The 26,487-nt window shown below is 67.3% G+C and overlaps 7 protein-coding genes across 7 annotated transcripts; 4 read left to right on the top strand and 3 right to left on the bottom strand.

Annotated features, from left to right (window-relative positions):
* Positions 1 to 516: 516 nt before the first annotated feature.
* FA09DRAFT_342142 (quinone reductase) lies at positions 517 to 1,660 on the top strand (the record flags this gene model as incomplete). Its single annotated transcript, XM_025744530.1, has 1 exon — positions 517 to 1,660. The coding sequence occupies exon 1, from the start codon at positions 626 to 628 to the stop codon at positions 1,658 to 1,660; it is 1,035 nt and encodes a 344-aa protein (XP_025601618.1). The 5' UTR covers positions 517 to 625.
* On the bottom strand, positions 1,414 to 7,625 carry FA09DRAFT_327283 (hypothetical protein). Its single transcript, XM_025741352.1, has 5 exons — positions 7,176 to 7,625; positions 3,134 to 7,123; positions 2,745 to 3,078; positions 2,259 to 2,691; positions 1,414 to 2,206 (listed from the first exon to the last, which is right to left on the bottom strand). The coding sequence occupies exons 1-5, from the start codon at positions 7,599 to 7,601 to the stop codon at positions 1,759 to 1,761; spliced, it is 5,631 nt and encodes a 1,876-aa protein (XP_025601619.1). The 5' UTR covers positions 7,602 to 7,625; the 3' UTR covers positions 1,414 to 1,758.
* A 352-nt stretch (positions 7,626 to 7,977) lies between these two features.
* Positions 7,978 to 11,175, top strand: FA09DRAFT_314081 (putative VMA2-H+-ATPase V1 domain 60 kd subunit, vacuolar). Its single transcript, XM_025740747.1, has 16 exons — positions 7,978 to 8,182; positions 8,280 to 8,339; positions 8,394 to 8,692; positions 8,831 to 8,970; positions 9,032 to 9,264; positions 9,324 to 9,447; positions 9,504 to 9,556; positions 9,611 to 9,708; positions 9,763 to 9,790; positions 9,847 to 9,943; positions 10,000 to 10,045; positions 10,106 to 10,128; positions 10,188 to 10,236; positions 10,298 to 10,403; positions 10,459 to 10,525; positions 10,582 to 11,175. Exons 1-16 carry the CDS (start codon positions 8,127 to 8,129, stop codon positions 10,711 to 10,713), a joined length of 1,611 nt encoding a protein of 536 aa, XP_025601620.1. The 5' UTR covers positions 7,978 to 8,126; the 3' UTR covers positions 10,714 to 11,175.
* Positions 11,176 to 14,296: 3,121 nt separating this feature from the next.
* FA09DRAFT_11071 (hypothetical protein) lies at positions 14,297 to 15,173 on the top strand. The gene has a single exon (XM_025738995.1). The coding sequence runs from the start codon at positions 14,459 to 14,461 to the stop codon at positions 15,080 to 15,082; it is 624 nt and encodes a 207-aa protein (XP_025601621.1). The 5' UTR covers positions 14,297 to 14,458; the 3' UTR covers positions 15,083 to 15,173.
* Positions 15,044 to 16,388, bottom strand: FA09DRAFT_327286 (SFT2-domain-containing protein). The gene is made up of 6 exons (XM_025741353.1): positions 15,980 to 16,388; positions 15,581 to 15,698; positions 15,475 to 15,520; positions 15,346 to 15,422; positions 15,249 to 15,290; positions 15,044 to 15,197 (listed from the first exon to the last, which is right to left on the bottom strand). The coding sequence occupies exons 1-6, from the start codon at positions 16,171 to 16,173 to the stop codon at positions 15,126 to 15,128; spliced, it is 549 nt and encodes a 182-aa protein (XP_025601622.1). The 5' UTR covers positions 16,174 to 16,388; the 3' UTR covers positions 15,044 to 15,125.
* Positions 16,389 to 16,537: 149 nt separating this feature from the next.
* Positions 16,538 to 20,963, top strand: FA09DRAFT_327287 (hypothetical protein). Its single transcript, XM_025741354.1, has 5 exons — positions 16,538 to 16,930; positions 16,997 to 17,622; positions 17,683 to 18,993; positions 19,052 to 20,387; positions 20,440 to 20,963. Exons 1-5 carry the CDS (start codon positions 16,744 to 16,746, stop codon positions 20,901 to 20,903), a joined length of 3,924 nt encoding a protein of 1,307 aa, XP_025601623.1. The 5' UTR covers positions 16,538 to 16,743; the 3' UTR covers positions 20,904 to 20,963.
* Positions 20,951 to 24,987, bottom strand: FA09DRAFT_357926 (hypothetical protein). Its single transcript, XM_025744886.1, has 2 exons — positions 23,732 to 24,987; positions 20,951 to 23,678 (listed from the first exon to the last, which is right to left on the bottom strand). Exons 1-2 carry the CDS (start codon positions 24,746 to 24,748, stop codon positions 21,105 to 21,107), a joined length of 3,591 nt encoding a protein of 1,196 aa, XP_025601624.1. The 5' UTR covers positions 24,749 to 24,987; the 3' UTR covers positions 20,951 to 21,104.
* Between the last annotated feature and the right edge of the window lie 1,500 nt (positions 24,988 to 26,487).

Here is a 26,487-nt window from a genome sequence, read left to right on the forward strand (position 1 = left end):
GAACACGTGCGACACGGGCTTACTCGTGAATCTGGAGATGCGCTGCTCGGGTCCCAGGGCTTGGCCGGCGCGAGCCGCCACGCAGACGGCCGCTGTGTCGCAGCGGCAGCGCGCGGGTAGCCCTGCTGCTGGCCGTACGCTGCCCAATGGAGCATGGACAAAGCCCCCTGGACCGCTGAACGGCTTGCCCTGGCCGTGCAGCACGGACGGCCAGGCTGCAAGGTTGATGCGGAGCCGCGAAGATATGAGAGAGCGAGCGTAGGTGGGAGCACCGCAGCGCACCTCGAGCCCGTCTGCTCAGCTGCGCACTAAACAAGCACATTCTTCACCCCCGGCGCTGATCCTTGAGGAGTCGCTGCTGATTTTGAGCTGCATCGACTGACGCTCCGGCGCCCTGCGGCTGCGGCCATGCCCAACGGCTGGCTGTCAGGTCAGCTCACGGCAGAAGCCGGAGGCGCGCGCTCTGTTCCCACGCGTGTCAGGCCCTCAGGGGCGTCCAGCACAGTAAGCTGAGCCCTCGTCGATGCCCTCGCTCGACCTGCTTGCCGACAGGACCACCGCCCGTCCGAAGGCATAAGTAGGGCTTGCACAGCACGAGCTTGTACCTGCGCCCCATCCGCTCGCCATGTCTTCGCACACTGCCGCTCTCCTCAAGCACAAGGGCGCCCTCGCCGTCGCCTCGCGCCCCACGCCGGCGCCTGGCCCCGACGAGGTGCTCGTCGCCGTCAGGGCCGTCGCACTCAACCCCATCGACCACATCCAGCGCGGCACGCTCTTCTTCGTGCCCGTCCTGCCCGCCGTGCTCGGCTGCGACGTGGCGGGCGTCATCGTCGCCTGCGGCGCCAATGTCTCGAGCTCGCTCGGCCTGGCAGTCGGCACGCGCGTCTGCGCCTTCGCCTCGTCGTACTACCAAGAGGGCTCGCCGGACCACGGCGCCTTCCAGTCGCTCGTGCTCGTGCAGAAGGAGACGGTCGCGCCGCTGCCCGCCGGCATCTCCTTCGAGCACGGCGCCATGGTGCCGGTCGCCGCGCTCACGGCCTTCACGGCGTGGCCCATCCTGGGCATCTCGATCGCCACCCGCCATGCGCCCGGCACCGGCCCCGCCGTGCTCATCTGGGGCGCGGCCAGCAGCGTCGGCACGTATGCGGTGCAGACGGCCAAGCTGCTCGGCCTCACCGTGTACGCCACGGCCAGCCCGCACAACCACGCGTACATCAAGAGTCTCGGTGCTCGCGCCGTCTTTGACTACCATGCCGCCGATGCCGTCGCCCAGATCGCGGCGGCGGTCAAAGCAGACGGCGTGAGCATGTCTCTTGCCCACGCCGTCGTGCCCGGCTCGCTCCAGCCCGTACTCGACGTGCTGCACCAGACGAGAGGTGCACAGCACGCTCGCGTGGCGCACTCGCCGCCTCTGCCCGAGGACATGCCCACGCCCGCAGACACCACTGTCACCTTCAACCTGCCATCCTTCGACAAGGCGGAGCGCAACGCGCACTTCCACGAGGTCTTCCACGAGCAGCTCAAGCCTGCGCTGGAGAACGGTAGCCTCGTGCCGAGCCCGGCGGCCCAGATCGAGGGCGGCGGCCTCTCCGGCCTCGACGCGGCGCTCGACAAGCTGCAGGCCGGCGTCAGCGGCAAGAAGCTCGTTCTGGCGCTCTGATCTGTTCCTTCCCTCTCTACTTCTCTCGTCGTCTCGCAATGAGACTCATGCGGCAGGTGATTCATGGTATAGCGTGACGAGTCGTGACGTGAGGTGCCTCAGGAGCCCGTGTGCAGCTGCGAGCCCTCCAGCACGGGCTCGAGATTCTGGCTCGCAGCGAGGCTGGCCGTGTCGAGGCCGGCCTCGCTCATGCCGTCCGTGCTGCCTGTGATGTCGGCGTCCGAGACGTCGCCATCCGTCGATGCGGCGGCAGCATTGCTGGGCAGCTGCACCTCTGCGCCCAGGCTGGCGAGGACGCTGCGGTAGAAGAGCTCGAGGGCGGCGGCATCGGCGCAGAACGCGCTGAACTCGCGCCGCACAGACTCGGCGTCGGGCTGCGGCGCCGCTGCGTTGCCGCTGCTGCCCGCGCCTGATGCGCCGACTGCGCCAATGGCCGGTGACGATGAGGCGTGAGCACCTCCGCCGCGCAGCGGGCCATCGCGCTCGTTGCGCTGCCGCGTGGTGGTCGTGTTGGAGAGGTGCGACGTGAAGAGCCGGTTGTTGAGCCTGCGCGAGCGTCAGCGTGGCAAGCACAGGCTCGTGGCGCGACGCTGCTCACCAGAGGAAGCCCTCGGCGCCGCCGACAACCTGCACAAAGGCAACGCCAGAGCGGTGCACGAACTGCGAGTACTCGAAATGCTTGGGACGCGAGTCATAGACGATGTCGACGTCTTCGGGGAAGCGGTCGCTCGCTTCCTGGTCGAGGATGAAGCCGAAGCGGCGCAGCAGCGCCCACTCAAAGTAGTGCTCTGGGCGCACATGCTCGGCCAGCAGCGGCAGATAGGCAGACGGCGCGGGCGGACTCAGGGCCAGTGCAATCTGTAGCGGCGCCTGGAACGGGTTGTGCGCAGTGACATCGGCGATCTGGCCGATGGGCGCCTCGATGAGGCGCAGGCCGTAGCGCTCCACCGTGCGCGTCCAGGCCTGCACGGCGTCTTCGATGAAGCGCGCGGTCGTGCCGAGCCAGTGGATCTGGAAGTTGAAGCCGTTCGCTGCAGAGCTGTGTGTCAGCGCCGAGCGTCATGTCAGCAGTCTGCCTGCTCACCTGGGTTGTGTGCAACGTCGTGGTGCAAGAAGGCAACCTCGGCGCGGTCGCTGCGGCGGCTGGGGTCGATGTCGATGATGTGCGTGCGCGATAGCTTGACAAGCTTGCGTCGCTGGTGCGACGAACGACCCTGCGAGTTCTGCAGCAGCGTGCCACGCCGGCCAAGGCTGGAGCCCTCAACGAAGCTCGGCGCGCGGTCCCGCGAGGCGCCTCGGCTGCCGCCGCCGGTACCGGGCCGCGAGCCTGCGTTGCTGCCGTCCTCTGTGCTAGGCCGGGATCCGCTGGCGAACCACTTCTTCGTGCGCGGCGACGAGTACTCCGGACGCAGGCGATACTGCATCGAGACAGGTGAGCATGACTGGAGAACGACACCTTAGGTTTCGACTCACGAAGTAATAGCCATCGAGGAAGCCGTGCGCCCGATTGACGTGCTCGAAGAGGCCCTCGCGCAGCAGACGAGCGCCGACCTCGACGGCGTCATCGCGCATCTTGACGTCGGGGAAGTTGCGGCACAGCCAGGTGACGAGGTCGGCGCCCGTGAACGAATCCTCGTAGAGCACGCGCTGCCAGAACTTGTCGTTGATGCGCAGCCCACTCGAGTCGCTGCGCATCTCGACGGCGATGCTGCGCAAGTCAAGATCCTTGATCGGCCTGCGCCGCCCGCCGCCGGCGCTGCGGTCGCGCCGGAAGGACGCATCGCGCGCGTTGCTCTCCTCGATGGCGGCGGTCATCTGTCGCATGAAGTCTGCGTCGTGGAAGCTCGCAGCCGGATCGAGGCTGGTCGGAATGAAGCGCAGCGGCGCCAGACTGCGGTCCTCATTCGTGCGCGGGCGGAGGCGGGCGCGTGCGAACAGGTCGGCGAGACGGTCCATGCCGATGAGGCGGATCTCTTCGTCGCTGAGCGCCTCGCCTGTCGGTGCGCGCATCGGCGGCGCTGGCCCTTCGGACGGCACGACCACGAAGCGTGTGCGCCAGTAGCGCAGGCTCTCGATGAAGCGCTCCTCGTCCGAGTGGCCCGCGATGAGCGCGTCCAGGTACGTCCAGTTGTACGCGCCGAAGTCGGGGTAGTGGAAGGTGGCGCGCACCGTCTGGTAGCCGGGCAGGTCGCGCGGCCACACGCAGCATGCGTACTCGAGCGGCGACGTCTCGTGCTCCGTGCGGCGGACGTAGCGTTTGACGTTGATTGAGCCGATTTGCCGGTCGTAGGCGATGCGGTGGATCTGGTTCGACACGCTCAGGAAGATCGGGTTGCCCGACACAAGATTGCCGGGCTGGAAGAGCTCCGAGGGCTGGCGCAGCACAAATGGGCGCGGCTTGTCGTTGACCAGCGAGCGGCTCGATACTGCAGTCGGACCTGTGCTGCCATCGGCGCTCTCAGACTGGCCTCCTGCAGGCACGATGAACTGATAGCCCTGAGCGAGACGCTGCGACGCCATCTCGCGCAGCACCGCGAGCGCAGGATGTGTCGACGGATTGCGCTTGACGAGAAAGCTGTTCATCTCCGACGAAATGCTCATCGTGTAGGGGTACTCGAGCCATTGCGAAGCCAGATCGCTCTCGGTCGGAAGGTACAGCGTCGTCAGAGGCAGACACGCCGGGCTGGTCATGCTGCGCCACTTGACAGCGTGATGGTTGAGCCGCCGCGGGAAGAGATGCTGCCAGCGCATGAGCTGCGTGTTGGTCGCCTTGGCCGCCAGGCTCTTGCGCGGGTTCGACGGATTGACCAGCGTCTGCTTCTCGACTTGCGCACACTGTGCGTAGCGTGCGCGTGCCTCTTCTTCCTCGAGCGCCTGTTCGTAGGCGTCCTGCTCGCGCTGCGCCTGCTCCTCCGCAGCCTCGGCAGCGGCTCCCGGCGCGTCCTGCGCGTTGTGGTGCTTGCCGTCGGAGCTTCGGTCCGTAGGCATCGCAGGTGGGATCGCGATGGGGCTCGGCGCACTCTCCTCCTTCCCGACCGGCGACTTCTCTGCCGAGCTCGGAGAGGTGACCGAAGGCGCGGGTGAACTGGAGGTCGGCCGACTTGAGGCTAGCAGCGCAGCGATCCGCCGCGAGGCAGCCGTCGAAGACTCGATGCCCTCCTTGCTCGCCGATGCAGCGCCCGGAGGCGAGGTAGGATCCTGTTGAGCGTGTCTCTCCTCATGTGGGGGATTCGCGAGGCTGCTGCGGAACGAGGACCACAGCCAGTTCGCCGGCGAGCGGTAGCGCGATGAGCTCTTGCTGCCCGCCTTGGAGTTCTTCATCAGCGCTGCGGATGCGCTCGGATGCACAGGAGAAGTGGTTGGCGCCACGGGCCCGTCCATCTCGTCCGGCAGCACATCCGACGGCGCAACGAGCGCCCTGGCCTTGCCGATGGGTTCGAGCGGTCTCAGCCCGCGGCTGAGCGTGTTCAAGCTACGGAAGGAGCTGGCTCTTGAGAGCGCCCGCGACATGCTCGGCCCGATGCTGTCGTCGCTGAGCACTGCTGAGAAGCGATTCGCATTTGGCGAGTTCGGTGAGCTCAGCGCAGTCGATGCGTTGGCGTGCTGCTCAGCAGTGCCATCCGTGGTGTGCGTCGCGCCCTCCATGCGATCCGCCGGATGCTCATCGTGCGCCTCTAGCATCGTCGACTGCTTGCGCGTGTCTCTGCTGTGCCTGCCGGGCCGCGCTATCCGGCCCGGAGTGACGGGCGACCGCCCAGATGAAGAAGCCGCAGCCTGCTGCTCGCGCGCACGCTGGCGCAGCTGCTCGTTCGAGAAGTTGTGGTGCAGGCTGCGGGACGGACTCGTAGAAGGTGCAGGCACCCGGCCTGAAGCCGCATAGACAAGCGACGAGCGCACAGCCGCGGGCGCAGTCTCGAGGTCGCGCATCGTCTCGCGGTCGAAGCGCTCGCGCATCAGCCTGCGGGCCTCGCGGGGGCCCATGCCGGCAAGATCGAGGCCCGTCTCGCCCTCGCTCACGCGCGTGAGGCTACTGCCCTGCAGGCCGCGCGGTGCACGGTCGCGGCCGCCGCTCATGGCCATGCTGCTGCCCATGCTCTTCGGCGCCGCAACGAGCCCAGGAATGCCTAGGCTGCCCAGCTCGAGGTACGGGATCGAAATGTCGCTGATTTCGTTCTCCATGATGCCCATCATCTGCACCTCGTGCATCTTGCAGCGCGGCACGAAGCGGTCGGCGCGGAAGGGCTTGTCCTGCTGCAGGTTGTAGAAGGAGCAGTCGACCCAGTGCGGGATCGAGTAGAAGTCGACGAGGCCGTAGCCGGACGAGGCGGCAGTCGTGTGCGTCGTGCCCGCGCCGGGCCCTGCGGTTGTGGAGCTCGCGTGCAGCGGGTCGAAGTAGAGCGGGTCAGGTGGGGCGCTGCTTGGAGCAGCGGCACTCGGACCGCGGCCGCGCCGTCCTCGAGAGCCGGTTGCAGACGCTGGTCCGTGCGGCGCAGTGCGAGCCTCTGGGATCTCGCTTTTGAAGTGGAAAAGCGGCACGGAATGCAGCGGCATCTTGGTCAGGCAGACGAGGTCCAGGCCGAAGCCGCTGTCGATCATGCGCTCCGTCGTGAGGCGCAGCAGCCGCTTGTCGACGCGGAAGTGGCCGGTGCCGGCCGAGACGACCACCACGTCCAGCCCCGTGCGCGTGAGATCGCGATCGACGAAGTGCGCGTCCGCAGGGTTGAGCGCAAGATTCAGCGCTTCGAGGATGTTGCCCTCGTGCGATGCGCTGAGTCGCCCAGCAAGCAGCGCCCGGTCGCGGCGCAGGAGGTCTGCGTGCGGGTCTTCTGCCCACGGCGCGCCCGCCGGGCCTGCAACTGGGCGGCGCAGCAGCAGGATGTCGTGCTGGAAGCGGAAGAACTCCTCCTTGAGGCTCGTCACTGCCTGCGCCCAGTCGCAGCTGCCCTCGAGATCGACGATGACCTTGTAGTAGTCGATGTACCAGCGGCCGTCTTCAGACTTGCGCACCGGCAGCGCGGCGTCCTCGAGCATGTGCAGGTCGCCGACGTCGTAGTAGACGCGCGCGAAGAGGACGACGGAGACGACGTGGTTCGTCGGCACCGCGTTCCAACGCCGCAGCAGCTCGGGGATGAAGCCGCTGATGGCCTTTTCGAAGTACAGCTCGCCGTCCTCGTCAAACTCCCACATCTCGCGCCCGAGCTGGATCAGGAGATTGTACTTGGCCGACTCGGAGCGGAAGATCGTGCGCGTATGCGGCGCAACGAAGCCGGACGTTACCTTCTTCGCATCGATGAAGATGCGCCCGACTGTCGCCCGGACGCAGCCGGCGAGCGTGATGCGCTGGCCCACGTAGACGCAGGTGTCTTCCAGACTCGCCGCCAGGCGCCACATGTCTGCTCGCCCGACGTACTGGTCGCGGAAATACAGCTCGACGTGCGAGATGGTGTGTGGGTCGCGCGGCACCTAGACAGACGCGTCAGACGGCCACAAGCAAGAATTCCTCTGCGGGGCTCACCTTTGAGAGAAGCACGTCGCAGCGATTGTGCAGGCCGTACAGACCCGCGATGCTGCGCGAGATGCTTAGCTGCAGATTGCCGGCAGCGCGCCCGAGCGCCTCGCCCTCAGCCACAGCTGTGGTGGCGCGGAAGAGGAAGCGCCGGCCCTTGGCGCTCGTGTCGGCGCTGCCGGCGGCGAGGCTGCGGATCTCGAGCAGCTCTGCGTCTCCCACGCCGCCCAGCACGGCAGGCAGCTCCGGGTGGATCACCACGTCGGCGGGCGAGAAGTTCGGCGGCTCGTGCGTCCAGAGCACGATGGGACACGCCGTTGGCCGCGGGCGGGCCTGCTGCGACGAGGAGCGGCGGTGCAGCGAGCCGGTCGAGGCCGAGGACATGGAGACGCGCTCCATCGAGTGTGCGCCGCTGCGCGCCGGCGGCGGCGCCATGGCTCGCGGGCGGCGCGGGCGGCGTGGCAGCGCACGGGCGAGAGGCGACGCGGCGCTGGCCCGTAGCGCCGCAAGGGGCTGAGAGATGCGAGGTGGATCGAGATGGCGGTGCAGCGAGAAGGAGAAGGAGGAGCCGCCGGCGCGGGTCCACAGGTGCAGCCAGCTGTTCCCACGCGGTCGCAGTGCACCAGAACTAAAGTTGGGCGCCTGCGCACGGGCGTCTGTCATACGGCCCAGAGTCGCTCGCGCGCCTATCGCCCCGCCAGCGCCAGCCGCCCGCCAGCCAAGCCACGCTGTGAGCGCACGAGGCGGGCGGCTGTGGGCTCGAGCGTGGTCATCTCCACCCGCCGTCGTAGCCTCGCTCTCGCCGTCGTCTCGTGCACCTGCCTCGCCCCCTCTGCTCCACTTCATCCGCAGTCTGCCCGCGACGCCAGGCTGCAGCTCGTCTCTTCTGCCTTTTCTGCCCGCACGCCTGCGAGCGCCACCGCCCAGCCGCCGCCCACGCCACACCCCTGCGCCGGCGCCATGAGCGACCCTCGCATCAGCTCCAAGGAGGCGTTCCAGCTCAACGCCGCTGCTGCGTGAGTGGCGCAGGGAGTGCAGCGAGAGGAGACGCCGCAGCAGTCGCAGCGCCTCGATCGCTTCAGCAGTAGTGCTGACGCCAGCGGCGCCTCGCAGGGTGAAGAACTACAGCGTCGACCCGCGCCTGGACTACCGCACCGTCTCGGCGATTAACGGGTGAGCATCGCAGCAAGCATCCGCCTGACTCACGCTGACTGGGCCACCGTGCAGCCCGCTGGTCGTGCTCGACAATGTCAAGTTCCCCTCGTACAACGAGATTGTGTCGCTCACGCTGCCCGACGGCTCGCGCCGCGGCGGCCAGGTGCTCGAGGTCAGCGGCAGCAAGGCCATCGTGCAGGTCTTCGAGGGCACGAGCGGCATCGATGTGCGCGACACGCACATTGAGTTCACCGGCAGCTCGATGAAGCTGGCCGTCAGCGAGGACATGCTGGGCCGCATCTTCAACGGCTCGGGCAACCCGGTGGACAAGGGCCCGAAGGTCTTTGCCGAGGACTACCTGGACATCAACGGTGAGTGCGGCGTGGCGTGCGCATGGGCTGGGTGCATGGCCTCTCGATGTGGCGCTTCGAAGAGGCCTGCTCAAAGACGGCTGCTGCCCTCTCGAGACGCACCCGCTCGGGCCGCTCGTGCTGACACGATGTCCGCAGGCTCGCCGATCAACCCGTACGCGCGCGTGTACCCCGAGGAGATGATTCAGACGGGCATCTCGACGATCGACGTGATGAACTCGATTGCGCGTGGCCAGAAGATCCCGATCTTCAGTGCCGCCGGTCTGCCGCACAACCAGGTGCGTGCCGCCCGGCGTCGTGGCGCCAGCGATTGGGATGCTCACGCTCTGCCGCGAACAGATTGCCGCCCAGATCTGTCGCCAGGCCGGTCTCGTGCGCAAGCCCGGAAGCGCCTCGGACGGCGCCGCCGCCCCGTCCAAGGGCATCCACGACGACCACGAGGACAACTTCTCCATCGTCTTTGCCGCCATGGGTGTCAACATGGAGACGGCGCGCTTCTTCAAGCAGGACTTCGAGGAGAACGGCTCGCTCGACCGTGTCACGCTCTTCCTCAACCTGGCCAACGACCCGACGTGAGCAGCGGGTGTGCTTCGTGCTGCCAGGCCAGTCACTCACCCGTCGAGCCACACAGCATCGAGCGTATCATCACGCCGCGTCTGGCGCTCACCACGGCCGAGTACTACGCGTACCAGCTCGAGAAGCACGTGCTCGTCGTGCTCACCGACATGACGTCGTACGCCGACGCCCTGCGTGAGGTACGTGATGCGAGTGCCGCACACGCGGCCGCTGGCTCACCGTCATACTGTCGCAGGTCTCGGCCGCCCGCGAGGAGGTGCCCGGTCGCCGCGGTTACCCCGGTTACATGTGAGCGCCGCATCGGTGGTGCTCCGAGCTGTGCTGATGCCACAACGCCTGCAGGTACACCGACTTGTCGACGATCTACGAGCGTGCCGGTCGTGTGCAGGGCCGCAACGGCTCGATCACGCAGATCCCGATTCTGACGATGCCCAACGACGGTGCGTGTGCGCTCGTGCTGGTGCGAGGCTGCTGTGGCTGACGGCAGAGTGCAGACATCACGCACCCCATTCCCGATTTGACGTGAGTCGGCGCTGTGCCGCGCTTGGCGCATTCCTCGTGCTCACACGCTCTCGCAGCGGCTACATCACGGAGGGCCAAATATACGTCGACCGTCAGCTGCACAACCGGCAGATCTACCCGCCGATCAACGTGCTGCCGTCGCTGTCCCGTCTGGTGCGCACACACGCCACAGCCGATCTCGTCCCACGCTTACCCCCTTCCGCGCGCAGATGAAGAGTGCCATCGGCGAGAAGTTCACGCGCAAGGACCACGGCGGTGAGCAGCACAGTCTCACGCCCGCCTTGTTGGCCTTGACTGACACTGCATCTCTCGCAGATGTGTCCAACCAGCTCTACGCCGTGAGCCCGCACTGCTGCCTCTGCGCGTGTCGTCTCCGCATACTCATTCCGCTCCGCAGGGCTACGCCGTCGGCCGCGACGCCGCGTCGATGAAGGCAGTCGTCGGAGGTCAGTTGGCTCGTCCTGTTGCCCCGCGTCGATCGTGTTCTGACCCCCTCGCGCTTTGCAGAGGAGGCCCTCTCGGAGGAGGACAAGATCAGTCTCGAGTTCATGACGAGCTTCGAGGAGCGCTTCACGAACCAGGGCGCCTACGAGACGCGTACCATTTACGAGAGGTGCGTCGTGCCAGGATCAGCGTCGCCCGTCCTTGCGCTGACGCCTGATCTGCAGTCTCGACCTCGCCTGGGAGCTGCTGCGCGTCTTCCCCAAGACGCAGCTGTCGCGTATCAACCCGAAGGTGCGCCATGATGCCGTTGCGGGTGCCCGGCCGCGGCTCACACTCGCTGCCCTCAGATTCTCGCCGAGTTCTACGGCCGCAAGAACACGGTCAAGAAGCAGAGCGGCAAGAAGGACGAGGAGGACAAGCCGTCGTCGAAGGGCACGCGCGACAGCGGCAAGGCCGACAAGCTCATCGACGACGAGTGAGCGTGCGCAGCCCACTGCTGTGCGCCGCTCCCTCTCGTCAAGCCAAGCTCGCTTCGTCCTTTCCGTCTCTCGCCTCTTGTACATTCCCACCCATGTCTCGTCAATCGCCACCATCTCACGTCTCAGGCCGCCTCCAGATCACGTCCGGCCCTCCGTATTGCTTCGTTGCAGCAGGTTCACACGCTTCGTCAGGTCCAGCAAGGCCGGAGGGAGCCCCCTGTCAGCAGCACAGGATCCGGTGCCGGAACGCCTGAGCACTTCCGCAGCGGCAGTGGGCCGTGAAGAAGTTCTCAAAGGGCGCCGCAGCTGGCTGCTCTCAGCACCCAGCGGCGGCGGCGCAGGGTCTGCGTGCTGATGCTGTGATGATCGCCCAAAGGCGGTGAGACAGCGGCGCTCGCACCCAGGGGTGGCGCCGACACACTTACTGGCGCCGCCGCGCGTCGCGTGGCGCGATCGCCGAGGCAAAGTGACGGCCGCCTTTGCCTCCTGTACCCCACACTCGTGCCATCTTTCGTCTCCTGGTGGGCGTATTGTCGTCAACATGGAACAGACGACGAAGCGAGTTGCAGCTCTTGCTCGTGCTGTGTGCCAAGTCTCGGCAGCAGCCGGCTGCTGGACGCATGCTTCATGCGTGCCCGGACCGCTAGCGCCGACGCGGCGGCGGGCAGGATGGGCGCGCGGCGCGGCGGCGCTCCTCTCGCGCGACGCTTGCGTGCCTGGCGGCCTTACACCCGCCGCCAGCGCACGCTCTTCTTCCGGCGGGGCCTGCTCGCTTCATCCCACCACAACATCTGCGCAGACCACCTTGCCGCTCTCTCGGTGCTGCTGGGTTCGAGAAGAAGGACTGTAAGTGCTGTAGAAGCGGCGGCTCCACGAGCAAAGACGAGAGGAGGCAAACGCCTCGGCAGGGCACAGCGTGCGTTCCTCAGGGGGCAAACGCGCGCGCGCGTGACCGCGTTGGCCGCAAGGTGAAGGCACATAGGGCGGCCACTCAAGCTTGCCTTGCTTCAGCGCAGACGGCGCTGCGTTCCTGCTGCAGCTTTGAACGCCGCTTGACCCCTGTGCATAGAGTGTGATCTCTTTTGAAGATCACGACTTGGCGGATTCGCCTGCCTGACGCTGGAAGCATCAGCAGATCTTGCGGCTAGGGGCGTGTTCTGCGGCGAGTGGCGCCGTGCTTGCATCTTCCGGGCGGCTACGCGACGAACACTTGCCCCGCTTTTCTGCTCACACCCACGACACCCTCACAGCATCAGCGGAGGAGAAGAGTGAGCTAGCACACCGTTCCTGAGGCTCCTTGCGCCTTGCTCACCTCTACGACCGCAGCACAGCTTCGTCTTCACCATGCGAACGCTCTCTCTCGCCCTCTCCGTAACGCTGGCGACGCTCGCCAGCGTGCAGTGCGCCAGCGTCCCAAGCGCCGAGCAGCATGGCAGACGCGACTACCCGCCCAGCGGTGTCGCTTCCGACGCAGCCATGCGGCGTGCCGTCCAGCCGCGCGACGACAAGGCCTATGGCCAGACGCTCAACCTGCGCCGCGAAGACACGCCGTTCTACGCCGGCGAGAGCGCTCGCCAGGCCTGCGATGACCTCGCCCAGGCGAAGCTTTCCGACACTGGCCTCACGCTCAACGGCACCTTCTCGCAGGTGAGCGAGGCAAGTGTCGCATCTTGAGCGCTCGTTGACACTCTAGGTAGTACTACGAGGCTGGCAGCAACCCTTCTCTCGAGCTGCTGAGCGCGACTTACCCTCCTGGCTGGGTCCCGGCTAGCGTCAACGTCTCGGCGATCCTCAGCGATGTCGGCCCCGACATTGACATCCCGGCCGACCTCGGCTACGGCTTCGCGTATGGCCGAACAGCGAGCAACGGCCCGCTGGGCGGGCTCCCGCCGTTCTGCCGCTTCGGCGCCTACATCGTCACGTCTCCCATCACGCAGGTGCTCTCGGAAGTTTGGCTACCCTTCGCCGACAATGAGAGCCTGCCGCTCGCGCCTGTCAATGGCTCCGACTTCCCGACCGACTCGACGCCGCTCGCGATCGCCGCCGATGGCACGGTGCTGCGCGGTCCACCGGGCTCCGTCGGCCAAGGCGGACAGGTCACGAACGCGGTCTCAAACAGCAAGAGATCAGCTGACCTGACCCCTCGAAAGGCGGGGAGCATCGACGGCGCCAGCGCATCCATCAGCGGCGCAGTGACCTTCGGCGCCGACACAGTGGCGGACGTGCTGACGGGCGCCATTGAGGGCAGCCTTGACGCCACCAGCTCGAGCAGTCACATGGAGGAGCGCAACTACTCCGGCGTGGCAGGCGAGGACCTGCTTGGCGACGGCGTCGGATGGAACGGCCGGCTCATACAGATAGGCAATGGCGGCCAGCGCGGCTTTGTGCCGCTCACGGACCTCAAGCAGTACATGCGTCGGTACATGGGTGTCGTCGCGGGCACGAATGGCGGCCAGTGAGTCGTGACAAATGCTGCTCTTCTACTGCGAGTGTGACAGCTCACTGCTGCGTCTGTCAGCTTCGCTCCAACAGGCGGCGTAGCACCTTGGGTGAACGCTACCGTCAATGGCCAGCGCGTCTTTGAGAACAAGCTCCTCGACGCCGCGAGCCGCTCGAACCACGTCACGAATGTGCTCGCACAGGCGGCGGCGAAGCTCGTGTATGGCGAGAAGGCGGGCGTGCGGGTCAAAGACCAGACGACTGGCAAGATCAGGCTGCGCTCATATCTCGCAGCGTGCAGCGTTGGCGGCGGCCGCTCGCTCTCGTCGGTCCAGGTCGTGAGTGCTACGTGCCTCCACGGCAGCAGCGCTCGCTCATACATCTTGCCCGCAGTACCCCAACGACTTCGACGGAGTGTTCGCAGGCTCGCCGGCGATCGGCTTCAACCAGATGAACATCGGCCAGATCACTGTGCAGGCGACGCACCGCAAGTCCGCAGCGAAGGATGGGTACATCTCGGCACAGACCATGGCCGGCGCAGTGCACGAGGCGATCCTTTCGCGCTGCGACGAGGCGCTCGATGGTGTCGCTGACGGAGTCATGGTGCACGCTGAAGCCTGCGAGCCCAAGTTCGAGGAAGACCTGCTGTGCGGCGCGCCGACCAAGTGGGGCGCCTCTGACGACACGTGTCTCAACTCGACGCAGATCGCCAACGTGAGTGCTGGTCCTCGCCGTCGCCTTTCCAGTGCTCACGCACGCACAGCTCGAAAAGCTCTACAGCCCCACAGTGCTGGATGGGTGAGCAAGGCTGACTCGACAGCAAGATGTCTTTGCTGACGGCGGCTTCACAGCATCTTCATCTACCCGCGTTTCCTGCCGGGCCTCGAGTCGGTGCTGAGGTCCTACACCGGCGCTGCTGCCAAGGCCATCGCGTGGACGCAGCTCGTGGTGCTGAAGAAGCCCAAGCTCGATCCGGACTTTGACGGCTACCCGGGCGGCAACATCACGGGCTCGGACGTCGACCCCGCGACCGACGAGAACGTTGGCGGCTACCAGGCCAACGACCCGCAGATCGCCGACTTCATCAACGCCGGCCGAAAGCTCATCATGACGCACGGCCTGAGCGATCTCATCATCAGCTCGGAGGCATCGCAGGCGTACTACAAGAACGTCGTCGAGCAGACCACGCCGGCGCTCAAGGGCCCGTATTTGCAGGTCAGCGACGGCTTCCGGTACTACGAGATCCCGGGCATGGCGCACTGCCGTGACGGCCCCGGCCCGTGGCACTTTGGCAGCCCGACGCAGAATGATGAGTGGCTGCGGCATTCGCACGTGCCTCCCTCGATGCTTACCGCTGGCTGCCCTCACATGCCGGCAACACCCCGCTCAAGTTCGACAGCAAGCACGACATCTTCCTCGCGCTCATCGCTTGGAGCGAGCTCAACCTCCCTCCCCAGCCGGTCAGCGCTACGTGACTGTCCTTCCGCCGGCTGCTGACCTGAGGCTCCCTTCCGCAGGTCGCCGCCACGTACACGACGCGCAACACCTACTACCAGAGCTCGCCGCAGACCAACGGCACGGCGTCGGACATTCGCAAGCTACCGGTGCCCTTCGCCAACAAGGCATGGGGCCTGGAGAACACGCGGCGCCTCTGTCCTTTCCCCACGCGCTCGCAGTACATCGGCGGCGACACGACCGGCGAGGACGCGTACAAGAGCTTCATCTGCGCCTAGACGCCGTGTGCAATCGCCACGTGTGCTTCTCCTCTGCTTCACTCACGCTCCTGCCTCCTTTGCTCGCTCCACCTTCATCGTCACCGTCTCCTTTCATGTCTCCTCCGCCTCACTTGCCGCGCCCAATACGATCGTTCGCCACGACGTCATGCGCACATGCGTGTGACGGGTCTCGGCATTGTCGTTGCAGGTCATAATAGCACGTTGCCCGGCCGGCCAGCTTGCTCGCAGCAAAGGCCCTCAGAACAGCTTTTTGAACATGTTCGAGACCAGCGCGCGGGCATATGGCACGTAGCTGAGAGAGTACCAGATCTGCGCGCAGGCGTGAGCATGGGTGGACGATAGCGCAGCGCCCTGACTCACATAGGCAAGGTAGAGGATGATGACCATGATGAGCGCCAGGACCTGTCGGAGCAAGGTGAGCATGGCACCGCAGAGAGCAGGCGCTCGCACGACGCACATCGATCCGCACGGCGAACGCAAAGACCCAGACGAGGATGAAGGCGACGAACAGGATGATCGTGGCGCCAATCCGCACTGCTCGGAATGCGTGAGCGAGGCAAAGGCTGTGGCCTGTCGCGCGACGCACCTGGGTCGAACATGCCCTTGAGTTGCCGCTTGAAGCCGACCAGGAACTGGGCGGCCCGCAGAGTGTCAGCTGGCGTCTGGGCGTACTACGCAATTCGGCAACTTACACCAGTTCCGACGAGCGAGGCAATGATGCCGACAGAGTAGAGGACCGCGAAGACGCCGGACAGGCCGATGAAGAGCATGACCGAGCCGATGATGGAGAGCGCAAAGCCACCAGCCAGGCTGCACAGGGCGGCGTCAGTCCCAAGATGGAGTCGCAGGTCGGGTACGCCTGAAGCGCGCCTGGCCGTACGTGCTGCAGGCCTATGCGCCTGCGAGGCTTCAAGCCTCGCAAGCTTCCGACGACAGTCTGTCATCTGCGCGTCCATCCCTCGACAGCTAGACCTTGCAGCACTCCGCACTGCGCCCATCCGCCTGCGTGCAGCCGGGCGCGCCGGGCGCACGCATATCCGTCGCCACATCTGTCTTGATCGCTCCGCAGCTGCCCGATGCTCGACACTCACCAGCAGCAGAAGCCGATGATGCGCTGCTGGCGCGTCAGCTCAAAGCCGAGCTCCTTGAACGCGTCGTTCTCGCCCGTCAGCTCGCCTTGCGCGTAGCGCATGGAGTCCATGTTCATCCACGCGCCCGTGCCGCCGCTGCCGCCGATGCCGCCAGGCCCCGGCGCGGGGTTCGAGCCGGGCAGCCAGGAAGGCATGGCCGGCGATGCAGGAGGAGGCGTAGGATGTGCGTACGAGAGTGCGGCGCGCGCCAGGCGGCCTCAGGAGTTGCGGAACGGGGCGTTAAGAAGAGCGCGCGGGATGAATTGGGGCGCTGCGACGAGAGCAGCACACGTGTCGAGAGAGGTGCGAGAGGGGGTCGTGGACGAGAGGGTGGATGCAACGGCGCGCACGGGCGCCGGCCAGGAGGGTGAGAGGCGTTGAGTTGGGCGCACGCGAATACAACTCTAGGCGAGCCGGAGTACAATTCCGGGCAAGGGGCAGTACAGTTTTTTTCGGCCGGCGAAAGCGGCGACTACGCTTTCGCTTGCTCCGCACTTCTTCCAGGCGCCTCCTTCCGCACCTCATCCTCCACTGCGCCATCGCTGCTCCCGCTCGTGCCTCCTGCTCTTCTGTGACACCTCTTTCCTCTGCGTCACCCATCGGTGTCCAGAGCCTGTCCATCGGCCGGTCTCAGGCCTGACACCGTCTGAAGGCTCGCCTGCGAAAGGCGGCACGGAGCAGCGAGCGAGCGAGCGAAGTCTGCAGCACCCTTCAAGCCACCGGCCATGTCCGCCTTCGCGCCCTTCTCGCTCATCGAGGCAACGCCGCACCTCAACGAGGCGCTGCACAGCATCCACCAGGCAGCGCTCGACTTCAGCTCTCCCGATGCTGTTGTGCGTGCGCGCGGCGAGGCCACGTTTCTGGCGCTCCGTGTGAGCGAGGGCGCGTGCGACTATGCTGTCTTTGCACTTGGTGAGACTGCGGTGGTGCCGCTGCTAGCCCCGCTCAGTAATGACTGACCTGCAATCGCTGCCGCAGAGCACTCGTCCGATCCCTTCGTGCTCTTTCAGTCCTTCAACCTGATCCTCGCCGCGCTGCCTTCGCTGCCGGCAGCGCAGCCGCGGCCGAGCATTGCGCACCTCTCCACGCTGCTCGACTTTCTCTTGCGCGTGGCCGTGCACCGAGGCGCCGAGGCTGAGCGCGCTGCCGATGCCGGTACCAAGGGCCCCGCCGGCGCCCGCAGCAGCGGGCCGTGGCCGACATATGTGCGCTCGCGTGCATACCAGGTCGTGGCTGCCGTCGCAAAGCGCATCCTGGGCCTGGCCATGAGCTCAGCGCTCGCATCGGGCGGGCCCGAGGCGGCACACTCAGCCGCGCGCGAGCAGCTCTCGGGGCTGGGACAGCAGATCGCGGCCCTGCTCGTCGTGCCGAGCCCATGGCCAAGCGATCAGCTGGAGGCAGCAGTCAGCACTGCTCGTGTCGTTGCCGCGCTCGGCATCTCCGGCGCCTTGGTGGACGAGATGAGCCTCAGTAGCTCTGCAGGCGGCGCCGAAGCTCAAAGCGGGCGGTCGTCAAAGCAGGCTGGCAAACAGAGAGCGCTCGAGACGGGCAGTGCCGTCGGACTGAGCGCACTGGAGCACCGCTGGTGCAAGGCGGCCATGCAGGTGAGCTGTGACTCTACGCTACGGCCAGTCCTCTGTGCCATCACTGACATTGCATTACAGACGTATCTTCTTCCGTCGCTGCTGCCTCTCGTCTTCCACCTGCTCGTCGACTGCCTCCCGTCAGGAGCTCATGCAGCATCTGGAACAAGCCTGTTCCGGCACGTTGTGCCGCTGCTCGAGCGCCTCATGGGCTGGCAATTCCTCCTCGTTGAGCCCTTCGCTGGCATCTCCTACGAGACCGTCGACGTCGGGTCGCTTCTGCTCAATGACGAGAGCGGCTCAGCAGCCAGTGGCGTCGAGGATGGCCAGCGCAGCTTCAGTGCACACCCAGTGCCCCGCGACTTCCACGCGCTGCTGCTCAGCAGCGACATCGTCAAGCTCTTGGCTGCTGCATACCGGCATGCGCTGCAGCTCGAGACCTCGGCAGAGCTCGAGGATCGGCTCTTCTCTTCGATTGCGACGCATCGCTTGCGACAGACGATCCTCACAGTCGCCAGCTTCGCTCCGGCGCCGGGCCACGCTCTCGACTTCGAGCACGAAGTCTCGCGCGCTGCCGCCTTCGTGTCTGTGCTCCAGGAGCTGCTTCAGGCAGAGTGCACTCCTTCGGCCGCTGATGGTCACCGCCTTATTAGCACGCGTGCCAAGGCCCTGCTCTTCCTCGCCACTGCGGTCAACGTCTTTCTCGGCTCTGTCGCTCCGCGAGTGCTGTGTGCCGCCTGCCGAGTGCAAGCGCATGACGTTGGCGAGCTCGGTCCCTTCGTGGGCGCACTCGCCCAGCTCACAGGCACGATCTTCGCATTCGCGTTCCGGCGAGCAGGCCACTCGGACGAAGAAGAGGAGCTGGTGCCTCTGGCCGAAGAGTGCACGGACGCAGCGCTGAGGTGCTGGCTGACGCTGTGCACCTCGGTCGGCGGCGCACTGGAGCAGGGCGAGACCTCTGCTGAGATGCAGACTCTGTGGCACGCCCTGACCGAGGCAGTGCGGCCAAACGTGGTCTCTCCCTACTTCGAAGGGCGACTCGCCGCCGCGCTTGCCGGCAGTGCCGAGGACGCAATGTCGGAAGTCGGCGAGGAGGCTGGCAAGGATCGCGACCTCTATGCGGATCAGCTCATCACGCTGGCCGTCCTCGCTCGCTACGACGCAGCCGGCAGTCTCAACCATCTCGTCCATCTCGCAGACCCACTCTGCGCTACGCTCGCGTCGGTGGCCGACGGCTCAGCGCAGGTCGACGGCGATGAGGCTCTGACGCGCCTCGCCGGGACCTGGGAGCAGGTGCACTGGCTGGCTCTCATGGCGGGGCACGTGCTCGCAGACGATGTGCGCGGCGAGACGCCGACAGTTCCCAGCGCCATCACAGGCCTTGCTGCGCAGGTGAGTTGCGTTGCGTCAGTCATCCGCTGAGTCTGGCTGACGCTCGTCTCCTCCTCAGCACGGGCATCCGGCTGCCCACCTCATCACACGGCTTGGCGTCGAGCTGTTGCACAAGCTCACCTCGGCGGCCGCTAGCGCACCTGCCTCGCCGCAAGTCACAGAGACGCTGCTCTGGTTCAACGGCCGCTGGGCTGCCTCGTACCTCCTCGCTTCCGACGAGAATCCGACTTCAGCTGCTCTGCAGCAGACCTTCAGCGGCGAGCCAGGCGAGCAGCTCCTAGCCTACCTGCTCCAGCTGCTGCGCGACAACCTCGAACGCTGGTTGTCGGACGCCGACGTGGTGCAGCAGGTAGCCGCTGTTCTCACAGCGCTGACACGCTCGTCCGGCCTCAAGACGCGCCTGCTCGCGAGGCCGGAGTTCGAGCGCATTGTCGAGGCCGTCATTCACGGGCTCGACGCGCTGCCGGCGAGCACGCACGGCTCTGTCATTGCAGGTGTCGTGTCGTGCATCTACGGCGCGGCCAGCGGAGAGGCCAGCAGTGCACAGCTGGCCGCTTCGTACTTCCAGCGCATCACTGGCGCGATCGAGCAGCGTCTCAGCGCCGTGCTACACCGGCCCGACTTTGCCGCCGTCAGCCAGCGCGGCGAGGTCCTCGCAAGTGTACTCACAGTGCTCGACATGCTTGAAGGGCTGGCGCACAGCGCGCAGCCTTCGAGTGCGAAGGCCATCTACGGGTTCGTTGCGCAGTTCTTCGACGCACTTGTCGGCCTGGTTGGGGCGTACAAGTCGCGGCCTGAGGTTGCCGTGGGCTTGCTTCGCGTTGTCAAAGCGCTGGCCGTCTCGCTCGATCTCGACTTTGCCGAGCCGTCCATCGTGGCGGGCATCAATATCACGGTGTGGCGTCTCATCGACGCCCTGGCGGCGGCTCCGGAAGCGCTGGCGCCTGTCGACACTGCCTCTGCACTCGAGGAAGACGCGCCCTTCGAGGGACTGCGCCTGACGCTGGAGCTCCTGAACGAGGCCATGGTCTCGTCTGCAAATGACGACGGCGATCAGAGCTCGTGGCTCGCCTCTTCTCTCTCCGCCGAGCGCACGTCGGACGTGGCGCTTCACGGCTTCTCGACGGTGGTCCCGCTGCTGCAGAGCGACGCCTTGAGCGTGCCGGCCATCCGCAGCGAGCTCGGCCGCCTCACGAGCAACATCGCGGGCCGCTTCCCGCACCGCCTGCTCGGCCTAGGCCTCGTCGACGCGAACGGCTCTGGCGCGAGACTCGTCCAGAGCACCGTCATTGCTCTCGACCTCGCCTTCTCGGCCAACGATAGTCTTGTCGCCCTTGGTGCGCTTGAGGGCGTGGTCACACTGGCTGACGCTGCTGCCTCGATGCTCGAATACGGTGAGCCACGCCGCGAGCCCGAACCTCAGCACTGTCTAACTCTCCGTCACAGCACCCGGCGCGCAGGTGGAGCTCGTCGTCGGCGCGCTCGATCATCTGATCGTCTCGCTGCTGCGCTCGCTGCTGCTCGAGGCGCTCGAGTCCTCGCTCATCGACGCGCACTTGCTCGCTCTTCGCTCGCTACTCCTCAGTCGCGCTTCTGCGGCGCTTGGCGGCTCCGATGCGCTCGGCAGGCAACTCGAGCATTTCCACCAGCACACCAGCCTTGCGCCACAGCGGCGCGGCCCAGCAGACACCTCCGGCGATGCCGACCCGGCACGGCGCGCGGCTCTCGCGGCCGTGGTCCACGAGCTGAGCAGCATGGCCCTCTCGTCGGCCACGCGGTCCAACGGAGCGGCGGCGAACGCCCTCCAGGCACGCACGCAGGCCAAGGAAGCACGCGAGCGCGGCGCGTCGTACTGCGCAGCCAGCCGACCGGCGGCCCTTCGCGCCCGGGCGGCCTTGCGCGTGCGCTGAGGCATTGCTCGACAACCCTAGACATCATCGATACCACCTGCAATCAAGCACAAACACGATTAGCATTGAGCGGTGTGGAGATAGAGCGTCGTCGCGGTCATGAGGCGGTGGGACGTGAAGGGAGCAGTGCGTCGCTGCAGGTATCTGATGGGGTGCGGGAACGATGGAGTCTGTCAAGGAGTCTTGGATATAGGGGGCGCCTCAGGCGCCCGGCATGCTGGCCGGAGCGACGCCGTACACCGTGCTGAGGCGAGCAGCGGCACTCAGCGGCTTCTTGCGCGGGCGCGCCATGGGCGGCGCAGCATCGCCGCCGGCATCGAACGAGTCGGCGCCGGCGAAGTACGAGCCTTCCTCGCCAATGCGCGTGATGGCTCCGGGCCAGCCGGACGGGTGCTCTGCCTCGGGCGTGGTGAGGCGCGGCGTGCACAGGCGGAACGTGCCCGAGCCGGACGTCGCTGCTTGCACTTGCGGCGCCAGGCCGCCGTGGAAGAGCGCCGGGCGAGCGCCAGAGGCGCGCTGCAGCTTGGGGCCCGGAGCACGAGACGACGGGGAGCTGACGCGCCGGCGCGTCAGCTCGCTGAGCTCGCTCGGCCGGCCGGCCTCTTGCTCCGCGAGGGTCTCGGATGACGGCGAGTTTGGCAGGGATGCGAGGCGAGGCTGGATTGGCGGTCGTCCGAGTGCGCCGGCGATGGACTGGCGAGCTGCGCCAGTCTGCGGGCTACTTGGGCTTGGTGCCTCGGAGCTCTCAGCCTCGGGTGCTTCAGCGACGCTTGCGGTGGGCTCGACGGTGGACGATGCGTCGGCGGCGGCGGGCCCCGTGTCAGCAGCCGGTTCAATCGGCTCGAGTGGCTGGCTTGTGCTGGACACGACGCGCTCAAAGGGAGCTTGTGCCTCTTCGACTGGGAACACTGAGTCGTAGCACGCGTCGCACGCGCGAGCGGGCTTCTCGACATCAGTGTCGCCGTCGTCGTAGCGCGCGATGAGGAACGAGCGCTGGCTGCATGACCAGCACACAACCTGCCCGCACAGCCGGCAGTGGTGCTTGCGCCGCCAGATGCCGAACGTCTCGCTGCAGCAGATGCACCGGTCGGCGTGCGAGTCGGGCACCCACACCGGCGCGTTGTAGTCCTCGAGCACGCGCAGGCCGCTTTTGGGTGCGTTTGAGGGGCCGTGGCCCATGCCTACGCCCGAGGAGAGAAGCGTCGCCAGCGACGCTCCGCTCGGGAGGCTGTTCGGGAAGGAAGGCGGCCGTGCGTCGCCCACGGAGCTCGACGCTCCGTCGGCACTAACGATGGAGAAGCGGTTGCCTGCCTGAGCATCACCGGGTTCAGTGCTGGCCGACGGCGAGCTCTGCAGACCCCAGCCGCCTTGAGGCGCCGACGTGCGCCGGACCTGCTGCTGCGAAAAGCCGTAGGCCGACTGGGCGCGAGTCATGGAGCGGCGTCGCTCACGCCGCAGCTCCGACGAGTTCTCGTCGGCCTGCAGCGTGCGCCGTGCGCTCATGAGGTCGTCGCGTGCGTCGCGGATGGCAGAGAGCCATGCCTCCTTCGTCTCGGCGCTGTCGGCGTACACGGCGAAGCTCTTGTTGGGCGTGCGGATCTCGAAGGAGTAGCGCAGCGCTGCTGGTCCGCCGCCCTCGACGCCGACGACGGTGAGCTCCTGGAGCGGGAACTTGGCGCGGAACTGCAGCTGCTGGCTGTCCTGCGCCATCGAGAGAGGCCGCGTGGCCTCGGCAGACGTGCAGCGCGTCCGGCTGGCTCCAGCAGCGGCCGTGCCGTCGGCTGGCCCTGTCGAAGTGCGCTCAGCTGGCAGCCGAGTGGCGCCGCCAAACGTGGGACTCGGCGGCGGCTCGCTTGTCGCGCCGTACAGACCGCCGCCACGAGCGAAAGCCTGCCATGCGGCAGAGGCCGACTCCATGCCGATCGAGCCGCTGACGGGGCTGGCGTACACGAGGCAGTCTGAGAAGAGGAAGAACTCGCGCTGCTGAATGTTGCGGCGACACGCCTTGAGCAGCGCGCCGCGCAGCAGCAGCGACCGACCGGGCACGATGAGCGGCTCGGGCAGGCCGACGAGCGAGCGCTGCAGACCGAGCATGACCAGCACCATCTCGTGCTGCCGTATGTTCTCGTTGATGTATGAGGCGACCTGCTCGATGACCTCGAACGCCTTGGACAGATCGGCGTAGTCGCGGTGGCTGCTAGGCGTGTACTTGAGCAGGTCGCCGACGAGCATCTTGTAGCGCGGAATGCGCTGCACAATAGTCAGCAGATGCGCCTGGAAGCCCAGTCCGAATCCGAAGCCGCCGCTGGCGCTAGCCTTGCCCCAGGTGGCGCGCTCCGTGTCGCGCAGGAAGCGACTGAATGCATCGTTGGACCGTCGTTCGCTCTCGATGCGCGCCAGCGCCGACGAGAAGTTCTTGACGTACAGCGAGTACATCTTGAGGAAGGGCGCCATCGGCAGCAGGATGTCACCGACGACGTCGGTCTCGGCCGCCCAAGGCATCAGCGAGGCGGCGGGATCAAAGATGATCTCCGGCACCGACGGCGACGCGAGGGCCATCGACGCCGGGCGCGAGCCGGGCGGCGAGCGACTGCGCCCGCTGAGCCGGTCGTCGAGCCGAACCAGCAGCTCAGAGTTGAGGTGCAGAATGTCGACGAAGTTCGAGAAGATCTCGCCAAGCGCCTTGCGCGAGAGCATCGGTGCCGCAGAGCTGCTGGATGCGACGCTCGAAGCTGCCGCGCCTTTGCTCAGCGCCATCAGAGGCTGATAGTAGGACTGCAAGGCGCGTGTCAGCAGTGCGCCAGCGTCTCATCACGCGCCGAACTCACATCATTGATCAGTCGCAAGCTCGCCACGAAGAGCCGCTCCGTGTCGACAAGCTCCATGGCGACGTGCAGCCGCTTCTTCATCATCGCCTCGTAGCTCGCCACGACGTGCGTCGGATCCGTGGGGCTGCGCCGCAGCGCACTGGGCCGGCCACTGCGCGTGGTGGAGTACGTCGACGAGCCGGCCGACGCGCAGCTCTCCATGCTGCTGTCGCCGACGGGATGCGAGCCGCTGCGCGACGGCGCCGTCATCGACACGGGCGACGTCGGCGACGTCGGGCTCACCGGCTCGTCGTGCGCGCTCGTGGTGCGCGACAGCGGCGAGGCGGCAAACGAGACAGGCTCACCCTCGGGCAGCGACTCGAACGAGGCGATGCTGATCGTCGAGATGCGGTTCACCATGCTCGGCACATTTGGCAGGCTGGGCCGCCGTGCCCACGTGTCGGCGGTGATGGGCCGCGCAGGGCGCAGCTTGGCCGCGCTACCTGAGCTGCTGGCCGCCGCTGCCGCGCTGCTGCGTCCCGAAGCCGCTGCCGAGCTCGAGACGTTGATGCCGAGCGCGGACGCGAGCGTGGGCGAGAGAAGGCCCGGCTGCACGGCCAGCTGGCCGTGGCCGTGGCCGCTGTGGCCGGAGGCGCTGCTGTGCACGCTCGACGGGCGGCTGCTCGAGTGCAGGGCGCTGTCGCTCTGCTTGCGCACGCGCGGCCGCGCCCGCGCCGAGTCAACGGAGCTGGTGCGCACGACGCTCGGCATGCGCGCCTCCTTGGGCGACGGCGCTGCGTACGACGACGCGGCGCTCGTGTGTGCCGACGACGCGGAGACGTCGGACATGCTCGAGAGGCGCGCCGAGCACTCCGACGAGAGATTGGGCGACGTGTTGTTGCTGCTGCTGCCGCTCGCGCTCGTGCTCGAGAGCGACGTCGTCGACGAGGGCCGCACGAGGCTCACGGGCCGCAGCGCGGGCCGCCGCGAGTGCAGCGCCGGGACGGAGGCGGCGGCGGCGCTGAGCGGGTGCGCCATGCGGCGTCGGTGCAGCGAGGCGGCCGCGGCAGAGTGGCAAGGGTGGCGGCGAGGGTGTGGAGGCGAGAGGAGCGCGTGGTGTGAGGGGCAGCGAGGCCGGGCAGCGGTGCTGCGGCGGCGCGGCACGGGGTATGGGATGGCGAGGTGGCGCGGAGCACCGGAGAATAGCGGACGAGGCGGTGCAGAGGAGACGACGGACGAGGAGAGGGTGTGAGTGAGAGAGAGGGGCGTGGGACAGAGACAGGGAGAGGCGGCGCGGAGAGGAGGCCGCGCCGGCCGCGCCAGCCCCTGAGCCGCTCGCTGGTGCTGCCGGCGCGCTGCAGGGTGCTGTGCGGTGCGCGCACCGTGCTGCCGCGCGCCCGCCATGCGCAGGCGCCACGCTTGGCAGCCACCGTGGAAACACATCCAGCGCCGCGCGGCAGAGCAACAGGGGCTCGACGCGTCGGGCGGTACGGCCGCGCCCGGCTGTTGATCTCGCAGCGGCAGCCGCCTCCGCCGCCGCCTCCGCCCTCGGCATCCCCCAATCTTCGCACCTCGCTCAGCCCAGCTCATCATCAGCCGCGCCGGGCGTGCAAGAAGGATCAGCGACGGCGGCGCGCCTCGCGAATGATCGGCTCCGCGCACGGCTCGCTCGCTGCTGGTGCGCGCCGAGTGGGCGTTGGCAGAGCCAGGGCGCAGGCAGCAGCGCCTCGCGCCCGCGCTACTTATACATCTGCTGCATCGCACTCCTCAGCAGCATCCTGCGATGGAGGCAGCGGCAGAAGCTCGGGCCGCCGCGTGCATGCTGCGTCCGGTGGCCTGTGCCGCTCGGGAGCGCTGCGACGGGCTGTGCGTGGCCCGGCAGGAGGGCCAGGCGCCGGACGCCTCCGCGGCCCGTCAGCGCTGCGCCCGCCGGAGGATTGCGTGGCTCGCAGACCGGTGCGGCGAGCCCGCCTCCTGCACCTGGCTGTATTGCGGCGAGCTGTGCATCTGTTGACCTGCTGCTGCTGAGGTTGAAATCGAGAAGGAGCCGCAGCATCAGTCGCAGCCGCAGCATCGCAACTGCGACTGCAGCCGCAGCGCAGCGGCGTCCGCGCCGTCTTCTGGCGCGCGCCGCAGCCAGCCCCTTGCCTGCGCCTGCGCGCCCTCGGGCCATCGCGCAGCGCCACACAGCGGGCGCGGCCGTTCGGAGGCCCCTCCGTCGCCGTCGTCGTCGTCGTCGTCGAGGGCAGCCTTCGCAGGTACGCTTCGCTGACGTCGTCGCGCTGGCGCATCCATCTCCAGCCTCCGTCGCGAGCTGAGAACGTGGGCGCTGCGCATCGCCCCGGCGTTCATGCTGGCCCTCTGCCTGCTCTGAGACCACAAGCTGATCAGCAGCCGGCGCGAGGTGACGCCCGCAGGCATCGGGGGCGCGCCGCACTCCGCCTCCCGCCGGGCGCGAGCTGCTCTTCTGCCTCGCTCGTGCGGTGCTTGCGCTGCCGCCGTGCCCGCAGCCCACCGAGCGCAGCGCACGCCGCGCACCGCACCGCTACGCGCACCGCTCGTGCGGGCCGCCTCCTCGCCGCCGCCGGCTGCAAAGCCTTGTCTTCGCTGAGGCTGCGCACTGCCGCAGCAGCACCTCTGGCCCACGCACAAGGCACAGCGGTGCACCTGCAGCGAACAAGGAGCCGCGGCGATGAGCGGCGAGGGCACGGCGGCGGCGCGGCGGAGCGGCCGCTGAGCGCGCCAAAGCGCCCCGCGCGTCCGGCGCGCAGGCGGGA

The sequence above is a fragment of the Tilletiopsis washingtonensis genome (assembly GCF_003144115.1).
Source record: "Tilletiopsis washingtonensis strain MCA 4186 unplaced genomic scaffold FA09scaffold_1, whole genome shotgun sequence".
Lineage (NCBI taxonomy): Eukaryota > Fungi > Basidiomycota > Exobasidiomycetes > Entylomatales > Tilletiopsis > Tilletiopsis washingtonensis.